The sequence below is a fragment of the Lissotriton vulgaris genome, chromosome 3_1 (genome assembly GCF_964263255.1).
Source record: "Lissotriton vulgaris chromosome 3_1, aLisVul1.2, whole genome shotgun sequence".
In the NCBI taxonomy this organism is placed as follows: Eukaryota; Metazoa; Chordata; class Amphibia; order Caudata; family Salamandridae; genus Lissotriton; species Lissotriton vulgaris.
In genome coordinates, this window is record NC_141689.1 from 516,242,403 (window position 1) to 516,266,726 (window position 24,324).

Below are 24,324 nucleotides of genomic sequence, written 5' to 3' on the forward strand. Positions count from 1 at the left end.
AAATATTACTAAGGGCAAAAATAAGCAACAGAATCACATGCTGATAAAGAATAAGACTTAAAACACTTTACACACCATCACCACATTCATATGCACTCTACCAACACTTGTTACTATATACCTACACTAAGCCGTACATCGCCTCTCTATAGTCATAAGTTAGTATTGGCAACTTTTGCCACTGTACCAGCCGCCGTATTAATCCATAAGTAGGTACTTACTAACTAAAGATCCCCGCTGCTTAGGTACAATCTTCACCACTGAGGTCTGGGAAAACACCCAAAGCGATATTCTTTGCAGAGGACGGCCTGCCTCCTACCAGGGGGAAAGGAAGAGTGCCATCACGTATCATTTAAACCAGGTGTCTACACAATCATCTCACAACCCCTAAAAACTACTTTAACCAAGCATCTTACGAGGGGTACCGTCTTCAATCCTCCTGATTAATGCGGCCGCAGAGTTGCTAAAAACCTATTTTTAATTGAATGCGCCTGCATAAAGAAAACTTTATATACGGTATAAATTCTGTTTATCCCCTAAAACTAAGTCCAGACATATGTTGCCGCTAAAAGGTTTCTTATAAACCCAAATACCTTTGTTGTGTGCTTTCACAGTTTTCAATATTTCTTATTCCTTTGTAAGGTGCAAATAGCCGTCATCATTTCGGAACGACAAATCAGAGCATGATCGTTCAATGTCACCACAATATAACTGTCAAAAAGGGAAAACACCATTAGCTCACTATTAGACTCGCTAAAATCAGGCTTACTACACCCAATGTTATGCCTCATAATCCTGTGGGCACTCGGACAGATTATATCTTAATATTCACCGCTTGCTGTGGTCTAGGATTTCCCCACCAACGCAGCGTAGCGTCCTCTCTCAGGCAGCAGAATAGTGGTCTTACTTGTAGAGCAATACAGCAGTTCTTCTAACTCTTCCGCAGGTATAGAGGTGTACTAAAGACTTGGTTCTGAAGGTCTATTATTTACACCTGGTGACCACATTGTAGTAGGAGATGGCTCGAAAGGATTCCCCCCCTTTAGGTGTTTGGGATTTTCTGCCTCCATGCCCTGGCCCTAGCTTGTCTGAGGTCACAAAAGACTAGTGTCAAACCCTTTGTGAGTGTGACAGGCAGAGACTTTCTTATGTTCAAGTGTGGTAGGTGACAGCTCCCGCCCCTCATCAAGTCATGGAAGGCCCATTCTACCAACACCTATTCTCCTTTGTTTCGCTGTCTGGTAGAACCCACGGACCCCAGTCCCCACCACTTCTTCAACCTCAGGAGCAAGAAAATCTGCTGCAAACCCACCTCCATTCTACATGCATTTTTGACTCACAATGGATGTAAACACACAGAGGTTAGACATCTCCTCATGCCCCACCCTGTTCAATACTTATACAATGTCACTGCCTGACATTGTCAAAACCCACAGCCTCAACTTCATATCCTACACAGGCGACACCCAACTCATCCTCTCGCTCTCAGAAGACCTCTCCTCCAGTAGGGCCAACTTCCACAACTGCATAACAAGTGTTGCCAACTCGATGAAGACCAATTGCCTGGAGCTCAACATGGACAAAACTGAAGTGCTGATTTTTGGGAACAGCACCTCCCCGTGGAACGACGCCTTGTGGCCCTCCGAACTCAGACCTACACTGAGAAACCTCCCCCGCAACCATGGCATCTTCATAGACTCAAAGTAAATATAAAAAGCATGATCAACGCGGTCTTCTCTGCCTGCATCCACACCCTTAGCATGCTCCGAAAGATCTTCAGATGGCTCCCCGTCAACACACGGAAAACTGTCACTCATGCCCTAGTCACCAACGGACTGGACCACAGTGACGCGCTTTATGCAGGCAGCGCCACCCAACTCCTGAAGAGACACCAGACAACACAGAACTCAGCTGCCATATTCATCCTTGACCTCCCCAAATGGACCCATATCACCCTTCCACCGCAGGAAACTCTATCGGCTCCCCAACCAGAAAAGATACCAATTCAAGATGGTGGCAAGCCTACAAGGCCCTCCACGACCAAGGACCAGCATCCATCAACCACCACCTGAACATCAACCAACCCTCCAGACATCTGCGCTCTGTCTCCCACGTCCACGCATACTTTCCTCGGCTCTGCCAAAGCTACAGTGGAGGACAATCCTCCTAACTCGCCGCCAAGTCCTGGAACAACCTCCTATAGGAAAGTGCCCGTTGTTGCATGGTTACCCCCTAACATCTTGCCAGATACCTGATGCCAACTTGACGTGTGTGCTGGGATCCTTCTAACAAGGCCCCAGCACCTGTGCTATTTTCTAAAACTGTACCTTTGCATCCACAATTGGCACATCTTGGGCCACCGGCAAATCCAATTTAAAAGGTACCTCTGGTACCAAAGGCCTAGTGACCACAGAAGATCTCTGAGGGCTACAGCATGTATTATATCACCCTCAGAGACCCCTCACTTTAGCAACCCCTCCCTGTCAATGCAGACTGGGTGTTTTGATGCAGACCAAACCAAAGAGCCGACATGGCACACATCCCTGTGTTAGAGGGATCGCTCTCGTGTTTTTACATGCATCCCTGTGTGCCATGCCCACCAGACACTGCCTGTGGTATGGGTAAGACCCCCCTCTAGCAGGTCTTACACCCGTAAAGGCAGGGTGCACCATGTCCAGGTGAGGGCATAGCTGCAAGAGCAATATGCCCTACAGTGTCTGTGCCATTCACAGACACTAAGTGCAGTGAAGCCATTTTGAGTACAGGGGCTGAGAGTTCGTCAACACAAATTCCACAGCTCTATGATGGCTTTACTGACGTCTGGGAAGTTTGCTATCAAACTTCCCAGCACATTAAGCCCACACTGATGCCAGTGTTGGGTTTAATGAAAAATGCACACAGATGGCATCTTAGAGATGCCCCCTAAAAAGGACCAACTCAGTCTGGTTGCGGATTGGCTCCCAGCCATTTGACACAACCATGACATGTTTCTGGACCCCTGAGTAGAGAGCCCTCTGCTCTCTGGGTCCGGGAACAAAGCACATCCTGGGCAGAGGCCTCCTCCCTCAGGATGGACAAGGTCCTTGAAGAGGGAGCTTTAACCACATCAGCACAACGCAGATTCCTGCGCTGTGCTGAACGTTCTAATGAGCCAACGGGCTCATGACGGAACGGTTCCGTCATGAGCACAGGCCAACCGACGCTCATGACGGAACTGTTCCGTCAATAGCATAAAGGCCTGCCGCCTTAGTTAGCTAGCCCCAGCCTTTTACTGCTATTGGCAACTGCCTCCCACCAGTTCTGACCCCATTTTGGGTGCAAGAGCTGGCAGGAAAACCTAGCCAGGATGGAAGATGTGCCCACCTCTGCCAACCCAACACCTCAGGTGGGTGAGGTGAGGTGAAGCATACCACCATCTTGTAGATGGAGGTGGGCCCTCCCAATCAGGAAGAGGCTTATGCCACCCTCCCACTGGAGGATGGAAAACTAGGGAGTGTAGACACCCCAAGGAAGGGACCCATTGGTCTTAACCTGCACATCCATGTAATGCCCCTAAATCTAGTATTTAGTGGCACCCCTGAACCCTGCCTGTTCAGATTCAACGTGACCAGAAGAAGGACCGAAGAGCTGTGCTGAAGAAGAGGACAATGACCACCACTGCTTTGGCCCCAGCCCTACCGGCCCGTATCCTGCTCTGAACCCCTGTGAGCTGAACCCGGTGTCCTGCAGCCAACAGCCTCAAAGAACCTCGGGGACCTGCCCTGCCTTCTAAAAGAACTCTTATCTCCTGTTGACACTGGATTTGTCCAACACCAACCCAAGTCAGGACTCCAGATATTGCCGGTCCACGAGTAATCACCAATCTGCACACGACGCTCATGGCCCGAGTTCAAGTGGCCCAACACCTCAGTGAGGTCCCCCCAGAGAGCCTGACCTGTGATCCAGGGTTGGCCGACCTTCACCTGAATTGCTGCAGCCTCCATCCGAAGGGTCCCACCAATTGCGACTGCTGAGAAGAACCCAACACGAAAAGACACCCCTGCATCTGCAGCTCCTGTGACCTGAGGTCCCCGACCGATGGTGTCCAGCAACTCTTCATCCTCCAGTCGTTGGTTCCCTTCGGCCAGTCTTCTGGCTCTAGCCTGCAGTCCTTTTTCGCGACTGGCCTCCTTCATTGAAACGCATTGGGCTCCCGACAACTACTAGGCACCCTGCACCTGGCTGCTCCGGTACCGCTAGTGGTGTGGACTTGGTGCTAACCTGGGAACCCTTCGCCCTGATCCTAACCCTAGGATCTTGGCTCCTGAGACAGAGAGGCCTGCCCGTGAGTAGTCCCAAACCAAGGTGCCCCATTAGCTAACATTGGTACCCTGCACTCTGCATCGGGCCGCCCTAGTGCAGCTGGTGGTGCTCCTTGAGTGCCAACCTGAACCTTGAGGAACCTTAGTTCTACCCCCCAAAACTCCAATTCCAAAACCGATGAACTCACCTGTAACTTAACTCTTCATTTTTCCCATAGGACTGAATGGTGGGTTTTTCTCTAGTGTTGAACTGTCTTGTACTGCACAAACAGTAATCTATTGCTTGCACAAGAGTTAAACTGCCTACAAATGTTCTGTGTTGTGTGAACTGTTAGGAGTATGTATTATACCAAACCAGAAATGTAATAAAGTACTTACTAGCATTTTTTAACTGTTTTCTCAACTGCAAAAAGTAATCTGATTGTTCCTCCAAATCCAACTTTCACTGTCTTGTGGAAAGTAACATTGTATGAAGAGTTTAATTTACCTGCTACTAAGGGAATCATGGTTCTAGAAATTAAATAAAACAATAATAACGTTTTTAAAAAACAATTGGTCTGGACTCCGTCTTTGAGTGTGTGACCTCGTTTCTTGCCTGTGTGTGTACAACAAATGCTTAACACTACCCTCCTGATAAGCCTGACTGCTAAACCACACTACCACAAATGAAAGTAAGGTATTATCTACTTTAGCCTCTGCTATACCTCCTGGGGATCCACTGGACTCTGTGCACACACCTTCCTATGGGATAGTATATACAGAACCAGCTTCCTTCACCTTCCCCTTCAGCTTCGAACAACATCCTCTCTCCCAGAATTCAGAAAGGGAAGTGGCGGCTCTTGCTACGGCGGAGAAGCGTCGCCCCACTGTTATTGTAGCAGTGAAAAAAAGAAAATGATAACATCTTCTTGTTATCATTTTCTTTTTTCTTTTTCTTTCGGGAGTCGGGTGGAGCTGGCTCCCTGATGGCAGAGCAGGGAAAGAGTGGTTTGCACTCCTTTTAGTGTAAATGACAATTTGGCCGGCCCTCGTCATGTGCACTTGACATTTTCTCCTTTGGGCTGTGTTGCACAGCCCCGCAGAGAACATGCTTAGCCTCCCCAGGCACTGCCTGAGCATCCAAACCACAGAGGAGTGGAGTGCGGCAATGGTAGATGCATGTGGCAGCAAAGGGAAGTTTTTTTTTATTTTTGTTTAATTCCTCACCACAATGCCTGTTCCAAGCGAGCCGCCACTGAAAAAGGGACTCTAGACCTGGCTTTTCGACTGAGCCCAGCACGAACCCAGCACCTGGATACGCTGGCGGGTGATTAGCAGCACTCTACAAATCAGAGCTGATTTATTGAGCACTGGTTAGCAGTGGTAAAGTGCACAGAGTTTTAAGGCCGACAAAACAAGATCAGCAAAAATGTTGGAGTAAGTTTGGGGGAAGGCCACCCTAATGCTGACAAGTCTAACATTGATGAAGCAGATTATTAACATATATTTTTGCTTTGTAATGAGCTGTGGTCTGAATTGATTCACAAAGAGATCCCTGAATCAATAAAGATGCATACAATTTACCAAAGACTGGCAGCAATGTTTGTACTGTTGGGGGGAGCAGGATCCCAGTACTTTGCTGCAGATGTCGGAAAAGTCCTGCCTCAATGTCTGGCTTGGATTAGTTCTTTCTTTGTTCCTTATATCCTCCTTGTGTCGTGGGCAGTCTTTAGAACTGAGAGTGGGAAGAAGTACCTATTATAGGAGCGCTTCTTTACTGCCCTTATACGTCTGTTTCTGATGGATCCCACCAGCGGATCCCTCATCTGCCTCCCACCTCGTCCTTTTCTGAGTACGGTCATTGTTTTGTAATTTTTTTCTGAATTTACTTTTTAACAGTTTGCTCTTTCTTTTTGTCCTTGAGACTTCGAAGCAGGTGAATTAAGCAGCAATCACATCACTGCTGTGGTTCCTGTATGGTGCTGCTAGTACTGTTCAAACAGTAATGTCTGGTGGGTGTGTGAACAGGTGCTGCCAGCAGTGCTTCCTTGTTGTTGGATTTGTTGAATTGCTGAAAGCTGACGGTATTCTTCATAAAAAGCGTAACCAAGGTATGTAGCTTATCAGTTTGTCTTTTGTTTTTCTCTAATTTAGCCTATGACAAGAGTTGTAACGTCGGCTCAGCAGAAAGCTGGAAAAACCATCACAGCAAGAATCACAGGACGTGTAGATATGGCACAAAAGGCAAGTCGAATTGGAAGCAATATAACTTCAGTGGGTGTATCGCCACCAATGAGCTCTGTTGTCGTGGAGAAGCATCATCCCATTACGCAGGTAAACTCTTTTTTGGTTATGTAAAGTAAGCTTAGTGACATGCATAATATCACACGTTGTTTCTGGTGGTGGTCTTATGAAACGCACCATGCCCCCAGGGCCCAATCTGTACAGCTGTAAATGGGCAGTCGGTTCTGTGGAACCACATTTTTCTGGCATAATAAGACCTGGGGCAGGGGGGCTGCATGCACGTGGCAGAAGGCTTCTTGCAGTGGGCTTGGTCCATATGGCGTCTTTGCCCAGGGCCTGGCCAATGGCTAGGTCCTGTACCCTACCCTCTGCGCACAGGTGGAATCCGTGGACATGGCTGAAGGCCAGGCCATGTACCCAACCACTGCGTGGGTTGTGACCATAAGAATAGTGGAGAGTGCAAGGCCTGGGCTCTGTGCGCTAGCCGTGTTGAGCATGGCCAAAGGCGGTGCCTACTGGGGTATGTCAACACATGGGGGCTTGTGCATTACCCATTATCCTTGTTCATGATCTGTGGTTATCGCTGTCATCATTGTTCTAATTTGATGTCCTAAGTGAACATAGATTTGAAGTGATGTTAAGGTTAGCGGTGGGATCAACAGTGACTAGAACACACAACAATTTTAGGCACTACTGTCACCTAATCTACTTCCCCTTTCAACTTAATCAACCTGAGAAAGGCAGAAATTTGATGTGAATAATGTGTGTGAGTGTGTGGAATTTTGTATTGTTAGCTGGAGTGATGAAAAAGCTTTGTTTGATTATTTAAAATCATTAAAATTGGAGAAACTTAATGATGGATGTATAAAAAATGAAATTTAAAGGTAAACCGTTGATACAAACGTTAAATTGCTTTGATAGTTCAGATTTGATGGAGCATGAAATCGCTAGTTACATTTACATGATTTTCCAACAGCTTGTTTTGACTATAAAGTCCCATTAAAACACTTGTAGTGACAATGAAGAGAAAAAGTTATTGTGGAAAATACTGTTTTTTTAATGTTATTAGTCTCGAGTGGAATGAAGTATCGTTGTTTATTATGTTTAAGTTCTTATCATATGTTATAGCATACTCCTGATATGCCAGTGTTAAAAGATTTTAGGGTTTAAAACTACATTTCCATCCGTAGCTGTTTAGTATAGATGAAATTCCTCAGTTTAGATTTTGTAATGTGGTTTTCGGTGTACAAATACAAGTTTCGCCTTGTGAAGAGTGTATGGTGAGGGCAGGAGTAATTGGACGTTTTACCATACTCCCTGGTAGTCTCTGGTAAAGGGTATTGCACAATGGGGTTTTTTTCTTCCAAAGTTGGATTCCTTTCATGTATCCATTAATGTGTAATTATTGTATTGATAATTCATCATATTGTACACCGTGTACTGTTATTTTGTGTGTGATAATGTGTTTCACGTTTCCAAGAGTACATGGTGTGGCAGGGAGTTATGGGAGAGCAATTTAGATTAAATGAAGGTAGTACAGTAACTTGTACATTTCTGATCTTTTTTTTTTAGATGAATTTCATTGGTTTTTATTGCTATACACCTTTTGCAATGGTTCATCAGGCAAAAACATCCACTAGCAGTGTCAGGCTGCTCGGAGTCAGCTGTTCATGAGCCTTTTCTGCCTACCTTTTTTGGAGGTTAAAGGTGGTTTGGGACTGTTGACTGGTGTGGTGGTTCCCTACTGGCAATTTCTAACAGACCAACAGACCACTATCTCCTATCCCAGGTCTTCAAAGGGTGCAAAATGCTGCTGGCTGGAGAGAGACATGGCACCTTACACTTCCCAGGAATTCTGTTGGAGATGTGGGTGGCTAGCCAGGTGTTGTCTGTCCCAGGTGCTACTGCTCGAACAGCCAGGTATTGAGAAGTCGTCTGAAGGTCAGTAGAATCTGGTTCTGTCACAGGTGGATGGGGTGGGTGTTCCATGTCTTGGTAGCGAGGTGGGAGAGTGGCCTGCCGCCCGTGGTCGTTTTTATGGATGCGTGGGACGGTGGCGAGGGCGGAGTCAGCGGAGCGAAGCTGGCGATTCGGGGTGTGGAAGGTGGGTCGTTTGTTGAGGTATGCTGGTCCGGCTTTGTGGAGTGCTTTGTGAGCGTGGGTGAGGAGCTTGAAAGTTGTCCTCTTGTTGACTGGGAGCCAGTGCAGGTCTCTCAGGTGGGCAGTGATGTGGCTGTGGCGGGGGATGTCAAGGATGAGGCGTGCAGAGGCGTTCTGTATGTGTTGGAGTCTTTTCTGGAGTTTGGCCGTGGTTCCCGCGTAAAGGGCGTTGCCGTAGTCCAGCCTGCTGCTGACGAGGGACTGAGTGACCGTCCTTCTGGTTCCGGTGGGGATCCATCTGTAGATCCTGCGCGACGTTGACTTGCCGGGTCATTGATAGAGATGAGTCCAGGATGAACCCCAGGTTGCGTGCGTGGTCGGTGGGTGTCGGTGTAGCCCCCAGCGCAGCCGGCCATCAGGAGTCATCCCAAGTGGATGGGTGGAGCCGAGGATGAGGGCCTCCGTTTTGTCTGAGTTCAGTTTCAAGTGTCTGTTCTTCATCCATTCGGCAACGGCATTCATTCCTTCGTGGAGGTTGGTTTTGGCGGTGGTGGGGTACTTAGCGTCTGAGACGATGTTGCAGTCGTGTCATTGGACGATGTTGGCGAGCGGTGCCATGTAGAAGTTAAAAAGGGTCAGGCTGAGGGATGATCCTTGGCGTGCGCCGCAAGTGATCTTGGTGGCGTTGGATCAGAATGGTGGGAGGCAGACTTTCTGGGTTCTGCCGGTGAGGTAGGAGGTGATCCAGTCCAGGGCTTTGTCACGGATCCCTGAATTGAGGAGGCGTGTGGGTAGGGTGTGGTGTCAGACGGTGTCGAAGGCGGCCGAGAGGTCCAGGAGGATGAGGGCCACAGTTTCGCCTTCGTCCGATGGCGGCGGTGGCGATGTGGGCGGTTTTGGTGTTGTGGTTGCTGTGGAATCCGGATTGGGAGGAGTCCTGGTTGTTGTTCTCCTCAAGGAAGTGGGTCAGTTGCCTGATGACTATCTTCACAATGACTTTCAACTGGAACGGGAGTAGGAAGATGGGCTGGAAGTTCTTGAGGTCCTTTGGGTCCGCGTTGGGTTTCTTGAGTAGGGCGTTGATCTCGGCGTGTTTCCAGCTCTCCGGGAAGGTGGCGGTCTCGAAGGAGCTGTTGAGAATCTTCTGGAGATGGGGTGCGATGATGGAGCTTGCTTTGTTGAAGATGTGGGGGGGCAGGGGTCGGATGGCGAGCCGGAGTGGATGGTGTTCATGTTTTTGATAGTGTCGTCGTCGTTAACGTGGTTCCAGGAGAGCAGGAGGCTGGTGTGGCTGTGGGGCGTGGAGTCTGAGGTGTCGGCTGCTGTCAGGGGGTCTGGGTGTTGAAGCTGTCATGGATGTCTGCGATCTTACGGTGAAAGAAGTTGACTAGGGAGTCGCAGAGGTCTTGCGATGGCGGGATGTTGTTGGAGCTGGAGCTGGGTTTGGCGAGTTCCTTCACGATGTTGAAGAGCTCTTTGCTGTTGTGTGCGTTGTTGTCGATGCGTTCCTTGAAGGAGGTCCTTTTGGCGGTTCGAATGAGTTGGTGATGCTTGCGGCTGGCGTTTTTGCCAGCAGCGTAGTTGTCTGGTTTATGTTTGTGGCGCCACCTCTTCTCAAGTGTTCGGCAGGCCTGCTTGGATGCCTCGAGGTCGGTGGTGAACCAGCTGGCCCCCCTGTCGGTGCGTATGTTTGAGGGTTTCTTGATTGGGGCAAGAGTGTTGGCGCAGTCGTTGGCTCTGGCGGGGGGCCAGGGGGTCTGGCGCAGACGGGCTTGCCTTAGGCGAGCCAGAGCGCAGCGGTCGCCATTAAGAAGAGGAGGTGGGAGGGAGGAGCATCTCTAAGGCGGTTGCGGTGAGCGAATGGGCGAGCGGGGGGCAGGACCACAGGGGATACAGCGGCCGGAAGGGGAAATCGGAGCAAGGAGCGTCCCAGAGGGAGCAGTGATCAAATAGAGAGAAATACCGAAATACAGTGAAAGTGTGATACAATGAGAGTAACAAAGTGGAAAAAAAGCGAAGAAGTGCAAAGTGAAAAAGCGGCAGATGGGCCGAAGGGGAAGATCTGAGGCAGGCACTGGCGCAAACTCCAGCAGCAGCGGGGGTGGAAACACAGGCGCACTTAGGTGGAGCTGTGCGGCCTGGGGAGCGACCTGCCTGTAAACAGGGTCAAGGTGAGAGGTGTTTGTTTCTTCGAGGAGCCTAGATCTTTGCTCAAACAATGCTCTTTAACTTTTGTCCTGATGCCCCTATGCTTTGTGGAAGATGACTCAGATAGTTATTCCTAATCTGCCTGACCATCTCTGTGATCAATTTGTGGAGGTTGTTCACCATTTACATGATACATTCATATTCTACTCTGGTCTGGACTTTATTGACTCAGGTGCCCGATCTATGAGTTCTTTGGTCGCAATCCATTGCCAAGGCTGGATGAGGTTGACTAGTTTATTCTGTAGGCACCCATGCATCTCTAATAGACATGCCATTTATTAGCCTCTGCTATTCGGCTATAATGCAGACTCTGCTCGCAAATGCTTTAAATAAGGATGGACTACTGCTTGGTTTTTGGGCCTGAATTCCCTGGCACAACAGTTCCATCAGTAGTACCACAAATTCCATGGCTTTTCCCACACCATGCCCTGTCGGAGACATCAGTTGACTAGACCCATTCAGCTGTCCAGTGAGTTTTGTTTGCAATATAGATGACAATAACCATAGAGGTCAGCAGAAGCAGTCTTCTTGCTTCTTCTCTGGCACCTTCACCTAAACCACTTTAGTCTACCCTTGAAGAAATACATGCAGCCTTTGAGAGAATGGTGTCTTGCCACTTTGAGTGACAGTGGTTCATCATGATGGATCACTGGGTACTGCAATCTATTTGCAGGGGCTTTGCCCTTCAAGTACTCCTTCCTACACACCTCCTGTACCACCGCCGAAGATCATTCTCACACTCTAGGCCAGAGGTTATTTCGCTATTAATCAAAGGTGTGGTAGAACTGGTGCATTCTGTCCATCAACTGTGTTTTTTGCAAGCAACCAAAATAGGGCAGACCTGGCACCGCTGCTGGCGGATGGGTGCCCGCGCGAGGATCACGTGCGCCTCGCACTCGATCCGCCACGCGGGCAAAGCGCTGTGAACTAATTACTTCACTCCTGATTGACTCAGATCCCAAATGAACACACTGTTGCAGAGGCCATGTCCAGTCCGCGCGTATTCTGTGACAGGATGTTGAATTCCCTGCCTGCCAGCCGGGCCCCAAGGCACCCAGGAAATCTCCTGGTGCATGACCCAGAGTTAAAGGAGGAAGCCGGTCTTCACTTCTTCCTGACCTCGACATGTTCTGTTGCTGTGCCCTGTCCAGGCAGAGCCCAACTTGTGCTGAGTCTGGGACCTCTGGGTCATAGTGAGAGCAGGTGGCACAGATTGAGGCAAGATAGCATGGCTCGCTCTCAAACTCTGAAGAGGCAAGATATTTCCGTGGTGCAAAGCCAGCAGCTCCTCTCCGTGGATCATTCCGACAGCTATAAAGAGATTCGGGTAAGTCCGATATTAATTTATTAATCTGCTACTGATGACATTTGGTGTGTTTGTTACTAGAATGCGGAGGGTGCTCCAGCACGGCTTAGCGCCTTGGAAAATGGGCACACTAACGTTTTCTCTCTGTGCTGTAAATGCAGTGCCATCGAAGGAGGAAGTTTTCTCTAAACTAACTAGCAGCTTTTATGATTTATTAGTGAAAAGTGTTTAATACCCGTGCTTGACAGTGGCACAATGAAGCGGCAGCCTTTATTTTCCCAGCGCAGACTTGCTATGTCAGAGATGAGGCAGGCGATTAATGTTCCCGCTGGAGAGAGGTCAGAGTTTTATCTAGTGGCAGCTTCAGTTTTTACTTTAACCATTGAGTAGCCCAGGGTGTTAATATGCCTACTGCAAAGAAAGTTTACCGGCATACTGTAGTGTATTGAACTGTATTGTATGTGGATAGCTCAGTGGGTTGCAGTTTTTGTCACAGAGATCTCTTTGTTACATGTGGTTCAGCCACAACTGAAGCTGAGTTTGTGGTGGAGGGTGCTGATTTTTTAGTAATTATATAATCGCTTTAAAAGCACCTGCTGCAGAGTTCGAATTTCTTGTTGCTCAAATGAGTGTGATTTCTGATATTTGTCTATTTCCATTGAATTCATTGCATGATTTTGGTCGTAAGAAAGTGGCACACATTTAGTCATTGAATGACTCATAAATCCACTGAATGTATGAAAATGTCACACATAAGCAATCTGAAATATTAGCAGCTAGACTCAAATGGGTGCAATTTCTGCTATCTGTATGATTCCCTCGTCTTCATTGCTAGATTTTGCTCACAAGAAAGGGTCACTCATAGTGGGGCACACTGGTGCCTCAGACAGTGCCAGCCTCAAGAAGCAGAGTCACAGAGGCCACAGAGTACCACACCTGGGGCAGGAGGCAGAGGGACAGAACTGGTGCCCCGCAGCCTCAGACAGTACCACCAGACTCTGGGCAGACGGCACACAGAGAGACATCACTGGGGGGGTCGCAGAGAGTGCTAGACTCAGGGGGCAGAGAGGCATCACCAGCGAAGCCACAGTGTGTGTGAGGGCCGCTAAGGTGGCACAGGGGGGTCTTAGGTCACAGACAGTCTCCGGGGTCAGAGAGTGGTGGCGTAGTTCGAGAGAACGCGCCCCCTGCAGCGGTGTCTGTTCCCACTTCCCAGGCTCCTGTTGAAATAGTCATGGCGGCTGAGGTCAGCCCTTACCAGGCTGAGCCCCGTGGCCCAGCCATTGGTACCTCAGGCAGCAGGCCAAGGGAAGAAGTGCTGGCACCGGCCCTGGGCAAAGAGGTTCGCCTCAAACTTCTGGCAGCGAGCAGGAGGGTCCTCGGAGGGGTACAGCAGGCTCCAGAGGGTCTGAAGAAGAGAGGCAGAGAGAGGCTCTTAGCAGACAATGCTTCAACAAAAGAGGCAGCATGGGACTGTGGAGAGAGGTTCCGAGAACAGGGACAGCTTCCAGAGGGAGCTATACCCGGGGGTGTGGACAGGTCACAGGTGTTCTGATAACAGCAGTGCTGTGTGAGGCCACAGGCTGGGGCTATGGAAAGATGCTCCTATGCCACAAATATTCAGGGCCAGGAGGGAAAGCCTGGGCTTGAGGAGAGAGCAGTACTGGGAAAGAGGTTCTTATTTTAGGAATCTTCAGCTCAGGGAGGGACAGGCACAGGCTGGGGCTATGGATGACTTGTGCAAATACTTCATTAGGTATGTTTAACTGCAGCTTCTCATGACGTACAGTTAATGATTTGAGCCCAATGCACTCAGTGCTTTTTACACCGCCTGGGTGCTGCTTCAGGACTGAGGAGCAGTAATTCTGTGGTATCTCTTTTAGTGAGTTTCTTGTGGCTGTAAAATCCCATTTAGAGTGCTGTATTATCAGAACGTCGTGCTTGTCTAACCTGCCTGCAGCTAGGCAATAATGTTTTTTTAAGACGGACTGCATGTGTGATTTGAGGCTGATGAAATATTGTGCGCCGGACACTAGCCTGGATGTACCTAGAAGTAGAAGTAGTAGGGTACCTCCTATCAAACCTTACTATGAGGAAGGCTCCCCTGCTGAAATTCATCTCTCTTTTTGCAGTGCCAGTTGATGAAGTGGGTGGAGCTAATAGAGAAAGTGGGTGGAGCCAATGGAGGATGTGGGTGGAACCAGTGAAAGTAGGTGTGGCTTCCAACAAAGATTTGAGCACCTGCACTTCATATTTTACAAATTAAGCACTGAGTAGACTAATTGATTCGGCATCCGCACTGCTGCCGCTTCCAGGTGACTCCGAGCCAGCGCTGCTCTGCTGAGACGTTTGCGTCCCGGAGTCAGCCGAGGACGTGGACTCTGCCTCTGCCACTTTAGAAAAGCAACACCGACTTGTAATGTGTGCCATCTGTGGGTAATTAGAGGGGGCAGCAGAGGGGGGGGGGCTTGGGGGTCGGCCAGGCTAAGCTGCCACTTAATGTATGGAGCTAAACTTATTTCTCAGCTGGAAGCAGCGGTTTATAACTAAGCTGCTTTATTTTTCATAATCTTGCTAATATGTTTATGCATTTGTAGTATGTATGTGTGTGTACCCACTCCCTGATGTGTGAGACAAGCGTGGGGGCGTGCATACACCTATATTTAATCTTCCAGTCCTGAGGTGTGATTTAAGGCTGGGACCCTGCAGGACTTTTTCCTCTTCATCTTTCGCAGGCAGTCGCACAGGCGGCGCGTGCGTCGGAGGCTGCGAACTCTGTCTCCAAACAGCTTGAAAGAAGAGCTCTTCAGTGAAAGTGTGGGCAGAGGGGGATACAACTGGGTACCCCCAGGTGAGGCTGGATGCCAAAAGGTTATTTTAGATGGTAATTTGAGGAGTGCAGGTCCCCTATGAAACTACTGCTGCTATATTGAGAAAAAAAGGCGTGAAGTTTTGCAGGTTACTGGTGAAGTTCTAATTTCTCAAAAAAAGAAATGCACGTACATTTTTTCCATGTGAATCACCAAACGTGTGCTTATTAGAGTGGTGCAGGTTTTTAATTTGCCTCAGTCTGTGAAACTACTCAATGTATGTTTAAACAGAAAACCTCATTCCGCGCAGAGGCGTGCACGACCCAGTGCAAGGTGCAGGCCCGGGCCTAAGAGTCCAAGGCCGAGCCGAGCCATAGAAAGAAATATCAGGCAAATCATACAAAAGATTAAAGAGGCAGTTCGAAGAAACGAGCCATCTCCCGAGTCATCACAAAAGAGCAAGCAGTCCAAGAATGCTAAATATACCCAGAGATAAACGTGCCTGACTGGCAAGCATAAGGCGAGCATGTTTTATTTTACCATAGTGATTTATGCCAACAGAACTCCGGACTTGCATGGTTTTTGATAAGCCAATTGGAGATGTTCGCTTCTGTCAGCTGGACTGCACAGAAATGCATCGCACCGGGAGACACCCATGCTTAAAGCAAACTAAACAAGCGTGCACGCCTTAAAGCAGGGGGAGGGGGTGAGGAGGGGGGCCTGCGCAATTCACTCGCGGGAGGGAGCGGCTGGCGCCGCGATAATTGCTGCCATATGCCAGCCGCTCGCTCCAGAGAGCAGATCGCCAAACGTGCACGTGTTGCAATAGAAAGCAATGCAACGTGTGCACGTTTGTGGGGAGAAAAGCTAATCGATTACATGAGGTCCCCTCCTATGCAACGCATGCGCGTTGCGAAGGACGAGACCAAAAAAACAGCCACTTCTAAAAGTGTGGTTTATAAACACACAATGCAAAAACCACCTTCACAAAAAGATGTGATATTAAATTGTGAGTTCTGGCATACTAAACTTCACCTCTCCATCTTAAGACTATGTGAAGATAGACTGGAAACATATTACACAGCCTCCCCATTCTGTCCTATGGGCAAGATGGCCTTTCAACAGTGAAAAACGAAATGGAGAGTATTTCACTGTTGGAACATGGTACACACCTCAGTATATGTCCAACCTTTCACATACACTGCACCCTGCCTAGGGGGGTACCCTGGACCTACCATAGGGGTGTCTGATGTGCATGAAAAGGGAAGGTAAGTAAGTAATTTTATTGTTTTAGGTTAATTAAAACCATTACAAAAGTACATTGATAACTCATACCTTTGGATAAAAAGATTTTTAGAAAAATATATTATTTTTAAAACAAGAGAATTTTGATAAAGACAGTTTGGTGCAGGTGTGAGGTCCAAGTGTGGTGTCTTGGCCAATATTCAACTAGTCCGGTCTGGTGCCATCTTCCAGATTTTTTAGTTTCAGTTCCAGACATTTCAGGAATTTGACCATCTACCCATTTAATGGGGGAAGGCCTGGGTCGAAGCAAGCAAGAACCGCTTGTCTGCATGTGCGGATTTTTAGTTCATTGAAGGCCGTTTTTAACAGGGCTACTCTTTCCTCTTTCAGCCTTGGGCAGGTGCATAGTAGATGTTCGAAGTCTTCATACTCTGCCCCGCACAGCCTGCATTTTGTCCCCCAACCCCTTCTCAGCCATGGTTGCAGATGCGGAATACAGGGTAGAATCCCTAGCCTATGTTTTAAAAAGGCTTCTTTTGATTTCCTGCCATACCCCAGACCAAAGTATGCTTGTAACCCAGGCGATTTGTATGTGGACAAAGTCATCCATGCGTGTCGCCTTTGTGAAAAGGTCGCTTTATCTTCCAGGTGCGATTGATTTTTTTATGCTCTTGTTTACAACACGCTTGAATTGCACATGCGGTAAAGGAGTTTCCCATAGTTCTTTTAGACCTGTGATAGTCAGGGATTCCTCTAGGAAAGTGGAAAGGGAAGGGTAAGGCCTGGCAAGTGGCTGCACTTGTCAGGACAACAAGGCAGTTTAACAAACTGTGCGCAGGCACTGCAATGGCAAGCCTGAGTTCTCTCTTTAAGGCTACTGGTGTGGGTGGCACAATTAGTGCTACTGGCCCACTAGTAGCATTTGTGTTACCAGCTTGGCACACATAGTGCACTTTACTAGGGACTTTACTAGTAAAACAAATATACCAACTATGGACAACCAATTACCATTAAACTTTACAGGGAGCACTTGCACTTTGACACTGATCAGGAGTGGCAAAGTGCCCAAAGCATCTTAGTTGGCAACACCATGTCAGAAAAAAGGTCTAGAAGGAAGGCAAAAAGTTTAGGGAACTTTAGCCAAAAAGAACCAAATCCAATAGTCACACCTTGTGACCAGTCTAGCTTTCGCCCCTTTTGTGGCCATGGAAGGGTTTTCAACCGCATTAGCCATATTCCAGCCCCCGTACTGCACAGGCTCTGTACATTGTGCGAGGACATGGACGTGGTTCATTCTGACCTCTGAATGGTAGCCAGAAGTCATCTGCCACCCAATCCCCGGCAGCTGCAGCCTCCAAAGATTCCTAGTTTGGTTCTGCAAGGCCATGCTACTCCAGTCAGAGGCAGAATTCAACACCATCTCCTCTGCTGGAGGTCCATAACATCAGACAAATTTGTCTTGCAGATCATTCAGGAAGGCTATTCTCTATCTTTTCCTCCTCCTTTATCGCCAACTCACGAATGGCTGGTGGGGATCGTCTTGCATTATTCCAAGAGGAAGTTACAGCTCTCCTGGCCATGGGAGCTATAGAAAGGGTTCCGATTTCAGAAGTAGACAGTGGATGCTACTCCAGCTATTGTCTGATACTGAAAATGAACAAAGGGTTGCGGCCCATTTTGGAACTTTGACTGTCAATCTCTTCCTCAAAAAGGAGAAATTCAAGATGCTCACGTTGGCTCAGGCCTTGTCTGCCTTAGACCCAGTAGACTGCCTGGTAGCGTTGGACTTGCAGGATGCATATTTTCACATCCCAATCCTGCCTGTCCACAGTAGTTACCTGCGGTTCAAGGTAGGCCACAAGCACTTTCAATTCACCGTACTTCCATTTGGTCTTACCAGCAGCCCGTGGGTTTTCACCAATGTGATGGTGGTGGTCGCAGCTCATCTGCGATGGTTAGAGGTGTCCGTCTTCACCCCATCTCGCGGACTTGCTGTGGATGGAGTCTTCGCCCCAGGCTGTCATCTCCCACCTCCAGACTACCGCAAACCTCCTGCATTCACTGGGGTTCTCTATACCAAAGTCACAACTGACTACTTCTCAGATGCTCCCGTTCATTGGAGATATTCTGGATACAGCGAAGTTTTAGTCTTATCCTCCCGAGCAGCGATTACTGGATATTCAGGATTTGATAGCAATGGTACAGCCTATATCCTGGATTTCGGTGAGAATGACTGAGGCTGCTGGGACTCGTGGCTTCCTGCATCCTGTTTATAAATCACGCCAGATAGCGTATGCGGGCTCTGTAGTGGAACCTCAAGTTCCAGTGCAGGCAGCATCAGGGGAATCTCTCAGACATTGTCCAGGTCTTGAAAGGAACTCCAAAGGACCTGCAGTGGTGGTTGACAAACCGCAATGGGGTCAGAGGCAGACCCCTCTCCCTTCCCAAACCAGATCCCACCGTAGTGACAGCTACATCACTCCTGGGATGGGGCGGCCATCTGGGAGAGGTGGCAATCAGGGGATACTTGTCCCTGGTGGAGTAGAGGCTCCACATCAATTTGTTGGAGCTTCGAGGGTTCGCTTGGCACTGAAAGCTTTGCTTCCCTTTGTCAAGGGGAAGTTAGTGCAAGTGTTTACGGACAACACCACAGCCATATGGTGCTGCAACAAAAGCAGGGCAGGGCAGGGCGGGGTGGGTTTGTGGACTCTTTGTCAAGAGGCCCCTCAGGACATAACCCTGGTGGTTCAAGACCTGGCAGGGTGGACGAACTCCGTCAATGCCTAGCGAATCACGAATGGCGTCTCCAGTCAGAGGTGGCGCAAGATCTTTCAGCAGTGGGGAGAGCATTGGATTGATCTGTTCAACTCCAAAGAGAACACGCAATGTCAGCAGTTTTGTGTGCTGGAGTTTACAAGCCGTACAAAAGGGGGTGGTGATGGACGGAGCATCTGAATCAATCAAACACTCACACCCAGTCAAAAGATCTGGGTTTAATCCATCACCGTTCTTTAGCCCACTCTGCCACCCCAGTTCAGACATGGCTATATGCAAATCAGTCTGTCCCTGTGCCTCATGGGAACAGTCCAGCTCGAACTGCCAAGCCATGTCTTCCCTGGACCGGAAACAAGCTTCCGAGGACCGGTTTCTGGCATTCCCGCCGTCTTCAGCCCGACTTGCTTGAATCCAGTGGCAAAGTGAGCAAGGGACTCACGTCTGAGCATACCCTGCCACACTTATGGCGGCCAAAAGCGGTACAAAAGGGGGTGGTGATGGACGGAGCATCTGAATCAATCAAACACTCACACCCAGTCAAGCCGGGCTGAAGACGGCTGGAATGCCAGAAACCGGTCCTCGGAAGCTTGTTTCCGGTCCAGGGAAGACATGGCTTGGCAGTTCGGGCTGGACTGTTCCATTAGCACAGGGTCAGACTGATTTGCATATAGCCATGTCTGAACTGGGGTGGCAGAGTGGGCTAAAGAACGGTGATGGATTAAGCCCAGATCTTTTGACTGGGTGTGAGTGTTTGATTGATTCAGATGCTCCGTCCATCACCACCCCCCTTTGTACCGCTTTTGGCCGCCATAAGTGTGGCAGGGTATGCTCAGACGTGAGTCCCTTGCTCACTTTGCCACTGGATTCAAGCAAGCCGGGCTGAAGACGGCTGGAATGCCAGAAACCGGTCCTCGGAAGCTTGTTTCCGGTCCAGGGAAGACATGGCTTGGCAGTTCGGGCTGGACTGTTCCATTAGGCACAGGGTCAGACTGATTTGCATATAGCCATGTCTGAACTGGGGTGGCAGAGTGGGCTAAAGAATAGTGATGGATTAAACCCAGATCTTTTGACTGGGTGTGAGTGTTTGATTCAGATGCTCCGTCCATCACCACCCCCTTTTGTACCGGAGTTTACAAGCCGGCTTTTGCTCTGCAACGCTTTTCGTCATGAGTGGAGCTTAGGCCTCCTGTACACTTCTCCGCCCATACCATTTTTGCCCAGGTTCTTAAGAAAATCAAGAACAACCGGGCCCAAATCATCCTTGTGGCTCTGGACTGGGCACAGAGTCTGGTATTCAGAGCTTCTTAGAATGAGCATCGATCCTCGGATCAGGCTGCCCCTTTGGGAGGATCTTCTGTTTATGGGGAGGGTCTCCCTCCCGAACCTGTCAACTCTTCCCCTCCTTGCGTGGAGATTGAGCAGCGCCAGTTGATAGCTTTCGACCTTCCTGCCAAAGTATGTAATGTTATTTTGGTAGCCAGTTGGCCCTCCACTAAGACTGTATATGCCTGCCGTTGGCAAACATTTGTAAAATATTGTTCAGAAAGGTCTTTTGACCCTCTTTCTGCTTTTCTGTGTAATATTCCTCTCTTCTTCTTCTTACCCTTGCCCAGCAGGGCTCTGCTATGAGTACGTTTAAGGGTTATCTTTCAGCTCTGTCCACCTTCTTGCGATTGCTGGACCAACCCTTTTTATTCAAGTCCCCTATTGTAAATAGGTTCTTGAAAGGGCGTGTACATATGTTTACCCCTACGCCCTTTGTCATGCCACAGTGGGACCTTAAATTGGTCCTCACATCTCTCATGCCTGCTCCCTTCAAGCTACTGGTGGGTGAGTTGCAGGCTTTATCATGCAAGCCTCCCTACAATATGACTTTTGTGGATAAGGAGGGTGCTTTGCACCCATTCTTCGTTCTTGCCAAAAATTGTAACCTCATTCCATCTGGCTCAGTCAGTCACTCTGCCCACCTTTTTTGCTCTGCCGCATTACTCTGAGGAAGAGGAGTGCCTCCACCGTCTGGACCTCAAAAGAGCATTATCGTTCTACATTGACCCCATAAAAGAGGTGTTGAGTGTTATGACCATCTCTGTGTGGGTTAAGTGGGAGCTAAAAAAGGTTGGACAGTGTAGAAACTGACAATCTTGCGCGGGGTCATTGTCTGCATTAAGATCTTCTATGCCCTTGCAAGCTGTAGTATGTAATTTGGCAATGCAACTAATAACTAACTTTATTAAAATAAAAAGGTCTTTAATGCCCTGACTAGGAAGCAGTCTCCTGAGGGTTTACGGGCCCATTCTGCCAGGGGAAAAGCTGCAACCACAGCATTGGCTCATTTGCCAGACAGCAACATGGGCGTCTTTGCACACATTTGCCAAGCACTACGGCCCGGACAGTCCGGTCCGCAGGGACAGGCATTTTGCCCTTTCATTCCTGCCGGACTTTTTAGTGTAGAAAATCTGACCTCAGCCCAACACTAGGAGTGTATGACTTGGCTATCTAATTCAAAGGTAAGGAATCTGCAGCTAGAAGTCTCTATCAGATGAAAAAGTTACCTCTGGTAACGCATTATCTGGTAGAGACGAGATCTAGCTGCATATCTTTACAGATTCATCCATGTCTCCACGCTCTGTGGACTCATTTGATAGGGCTAGGGTTGTTCCCTTTTCAGGGCCCTAGTTGTGACACACATGTCAGTTCACTTCATGGTTCTGGCGTGAAAAAGTAGTAAGTAATGGACGTCCGTGCCCCTGGGTGGCTTCTATATAGGTGACCGTGACGTCAATACCAATGCTAACAACTCCGACGTCACGCGGAGCCGAAATGGAACTACACGAATGCGCGCAGGGATACTGCTCACGCAAAGTTTCTGGATCCAGTCTGATGCCTGGGGAATTTCAAAGGTAAGGAATCTGGAGCTAGATTTTGTCTCTACCAGATAATGCGTTACCAAAAGAAAGTAACTTGTTCTTCACACCCAAGAGTGTTTAATTCTCTTATAATTAGTGAAAGGTGCACTTGTGGTGTTCAGGAACCAAACAAGTGGATTGCGGAGAAGACTGGAGTTCACCAAAAAAAGTGAGTGGAATTCCCCACAAAAAAGGGAAAACACAAATCTCTCCCCCTCAACCCATTTCCAAAACGCACAATAAACTGTTCTTTTGGCCAGGACCTGCAGTAAACTCCCACTGCACTTGTCCAAAGGTTGTGTACAGCGGGATTGGGCTCCTGCGTTGATTTGGTATAGAACCAGGCCTTGCAGCAAATGGCTCCTGCACACTGCTGAAGGCTGAGCATAGAGGGGCAGCCAACCCTTGCTGCTCACAGCCAAAGGACGTGTGCAGCATAAGGCGGTGGGGGGCTGCAGGCCCTGCCACCTGGGGTGAGTTGGACGACAAGCCTTACACACACTTATTCCATGCTGTATGATTGAGAAACGCCAAAACATGAACTTATGGTTAGCTTTGGGTATAAGACTTTGACATAGGTTTAATAAACCTCATATTCGTGGCGAAAACAGCAGGTAAAGTAGCATTATGGTTGCAAACAGTCTTTAAAAAAAAATGCATTTTGAAAGTTTTTGTTTGGTAATCTAACCAAAACTCGCAGAACTTTTAAAAATGCTGACAATACTTTGAGTAGAGCACTAAAAATTGGAATATGTATCCAGAGGAACTGAAAATGTAGATATTGTTTAGCATAATTTGTGATACAATCTTTGTTCTATTTTTCTAAGCAAACCATATCACAGGCAACTGCTATGAAATATTCCCGAACTGCACAGCCAGGTTCTACTATGGTGAACGCAAGGATTTCAGGACAGAGCAGCCGAACTCATCACCCACACCTTGGCGTTCAGACAATAAAGGTGGTTGACTGAAATGTAAAATCTATTTCGAAAGTATATTTTTTGTGAAGAGCCCTTGCCAACATTTATGAGCCACAGGTTTTACCCTATCAACCATAAAACATTTGTTGTCAGTGCTTGTGTTTTCTTAATTTTACTTCCGACGTGATCAACAGCAAATATTGAATTTTAGTATGATTCAATAAATCGATTATGGAAGGAGGTTTAACTGAAATCCATGTTGTGCCTTTACAAAGAATTGTTTTTTTAAATATTATGTATGTGAAATTTGCTAAAATGTATGTAGGCTTGTGTTCAAGGTTACATATTTAAATGATTAGCATTTCAATCATTTGCTTTTAAATCACTTGGAAGAGTTTGCTTTGTTTTTTCCTGGTTAAAAATAGGCAGACTTTGTTTCTTTATATTTGCTCACAAGCAGTTTCCTTCCAAAGTTCTTATTTTCAGTACTCCTGCAATCTTAATGCATTCTGTGCCCAGAAATATACTAGCTTTGATGTTGTGCACCAATTGCTACTTGCTTGTGTGCACATCGGAAACCTCCGGCCATGAAGATCTCTTAAAGAGGTTCTTTTGAGTATTAAGACGCAACATAACGTGTCCATTACACAATGCAGTATGAAGCTTACCGTATCTGTAAGCGGATGCTGAAGCCGAGGTGTTCCCAGTTACAACTGGGATGGGTATGAATATGAAGGTAGAGAACATCTGGTTTCCTTCTTTGGTTTTCCGTATAAATAAGTTGCTATATCTTTCATATAGTTCTATGTGCTTGTGGCATTTCTATCTTGCTTTGAGAGTTGGAAGCACACCTGTTTTGTCCTTAAATGTCAGAAAAAGGACTTGCTTGTCCAAATATTTTAATTGTGTGAATATCCACGCTCTAAAACAATGATTTTAAACTGTATCCTATGGCATAAGTACTATATATAATTTATTTTAATAAAATGTGATATTCAAGCTTCATGTGTCATGTATTTAATGTTCTAACCAGTTGGATTGAGGTTACTGTAATATGAAGACCACCCCACTGCCTTCGGTGGCCAATTAGCAACCTCTGTGTAAAAGGGCAAGTTGAAATCTGTGCAATTATTTTTATAATTAATATTTTATTGTCTGCAGGGTTAACATAATATTGTCTGCTGGTAGTTATATTGGCACACAGTCAATCCAACCTGTAACGTTGGCTATTTTTTCCTTACATAAGCCGCTTTATCAGATTTCGAACATGGACAATCTACACAGCTACCTGAGAAACAGACCACGAATTGTCTAACATAGTTATACAGCTTTATTCTCCCCCAAGCCCCCTGTATTTCCACTATATGAATACCCTTACTTTTGTCATTATTTCGAATCTATTAACTGTGTGCATACCGGTAAAGGTGCCATAGGCACAAGGATAGAAGGCTGAGAAGCCAGGGAATCTTATAATGAAAACATACAGGACCTGTTTTACAGTGTATCCTAAAGATAAAATGGTTTTCAACT

The 24,324-nt window shown here is 47.7% G+C and overlaps 1 protein-coding gene across 2 annotated transcripts in view; it reads left to right on the forward strand.

Annotated features, from left to right (window-relative positions):
* POC5 (POC5 centriolar protein) overlaps positions 1–23,793 on the forward strand; it is a 328,992-nt gene extending 305,199 nt beyond the window's left edge. For both annotated transcript variants that reach the window (XM_086960759.1, XM_086960761.1), the window contains exons 12-13: positions 6,435–6,614; positions 22,702–23,793. In XM_086960759.1, the coding sequence (XP_086816885.1) occupies positions 6,435–6,614; positions 22,702–22,845 (324 nt within the window). In that variant the 3' untranslated portion in view covers positions 22,846–23,793. The remainder of the gene's footprint in view (positions 1–6,434; positions 6,615–22,701) is intronic.
* The last annotated feature ends 531 nt before the right edge of the window (positions 23,794–24,324 follow it).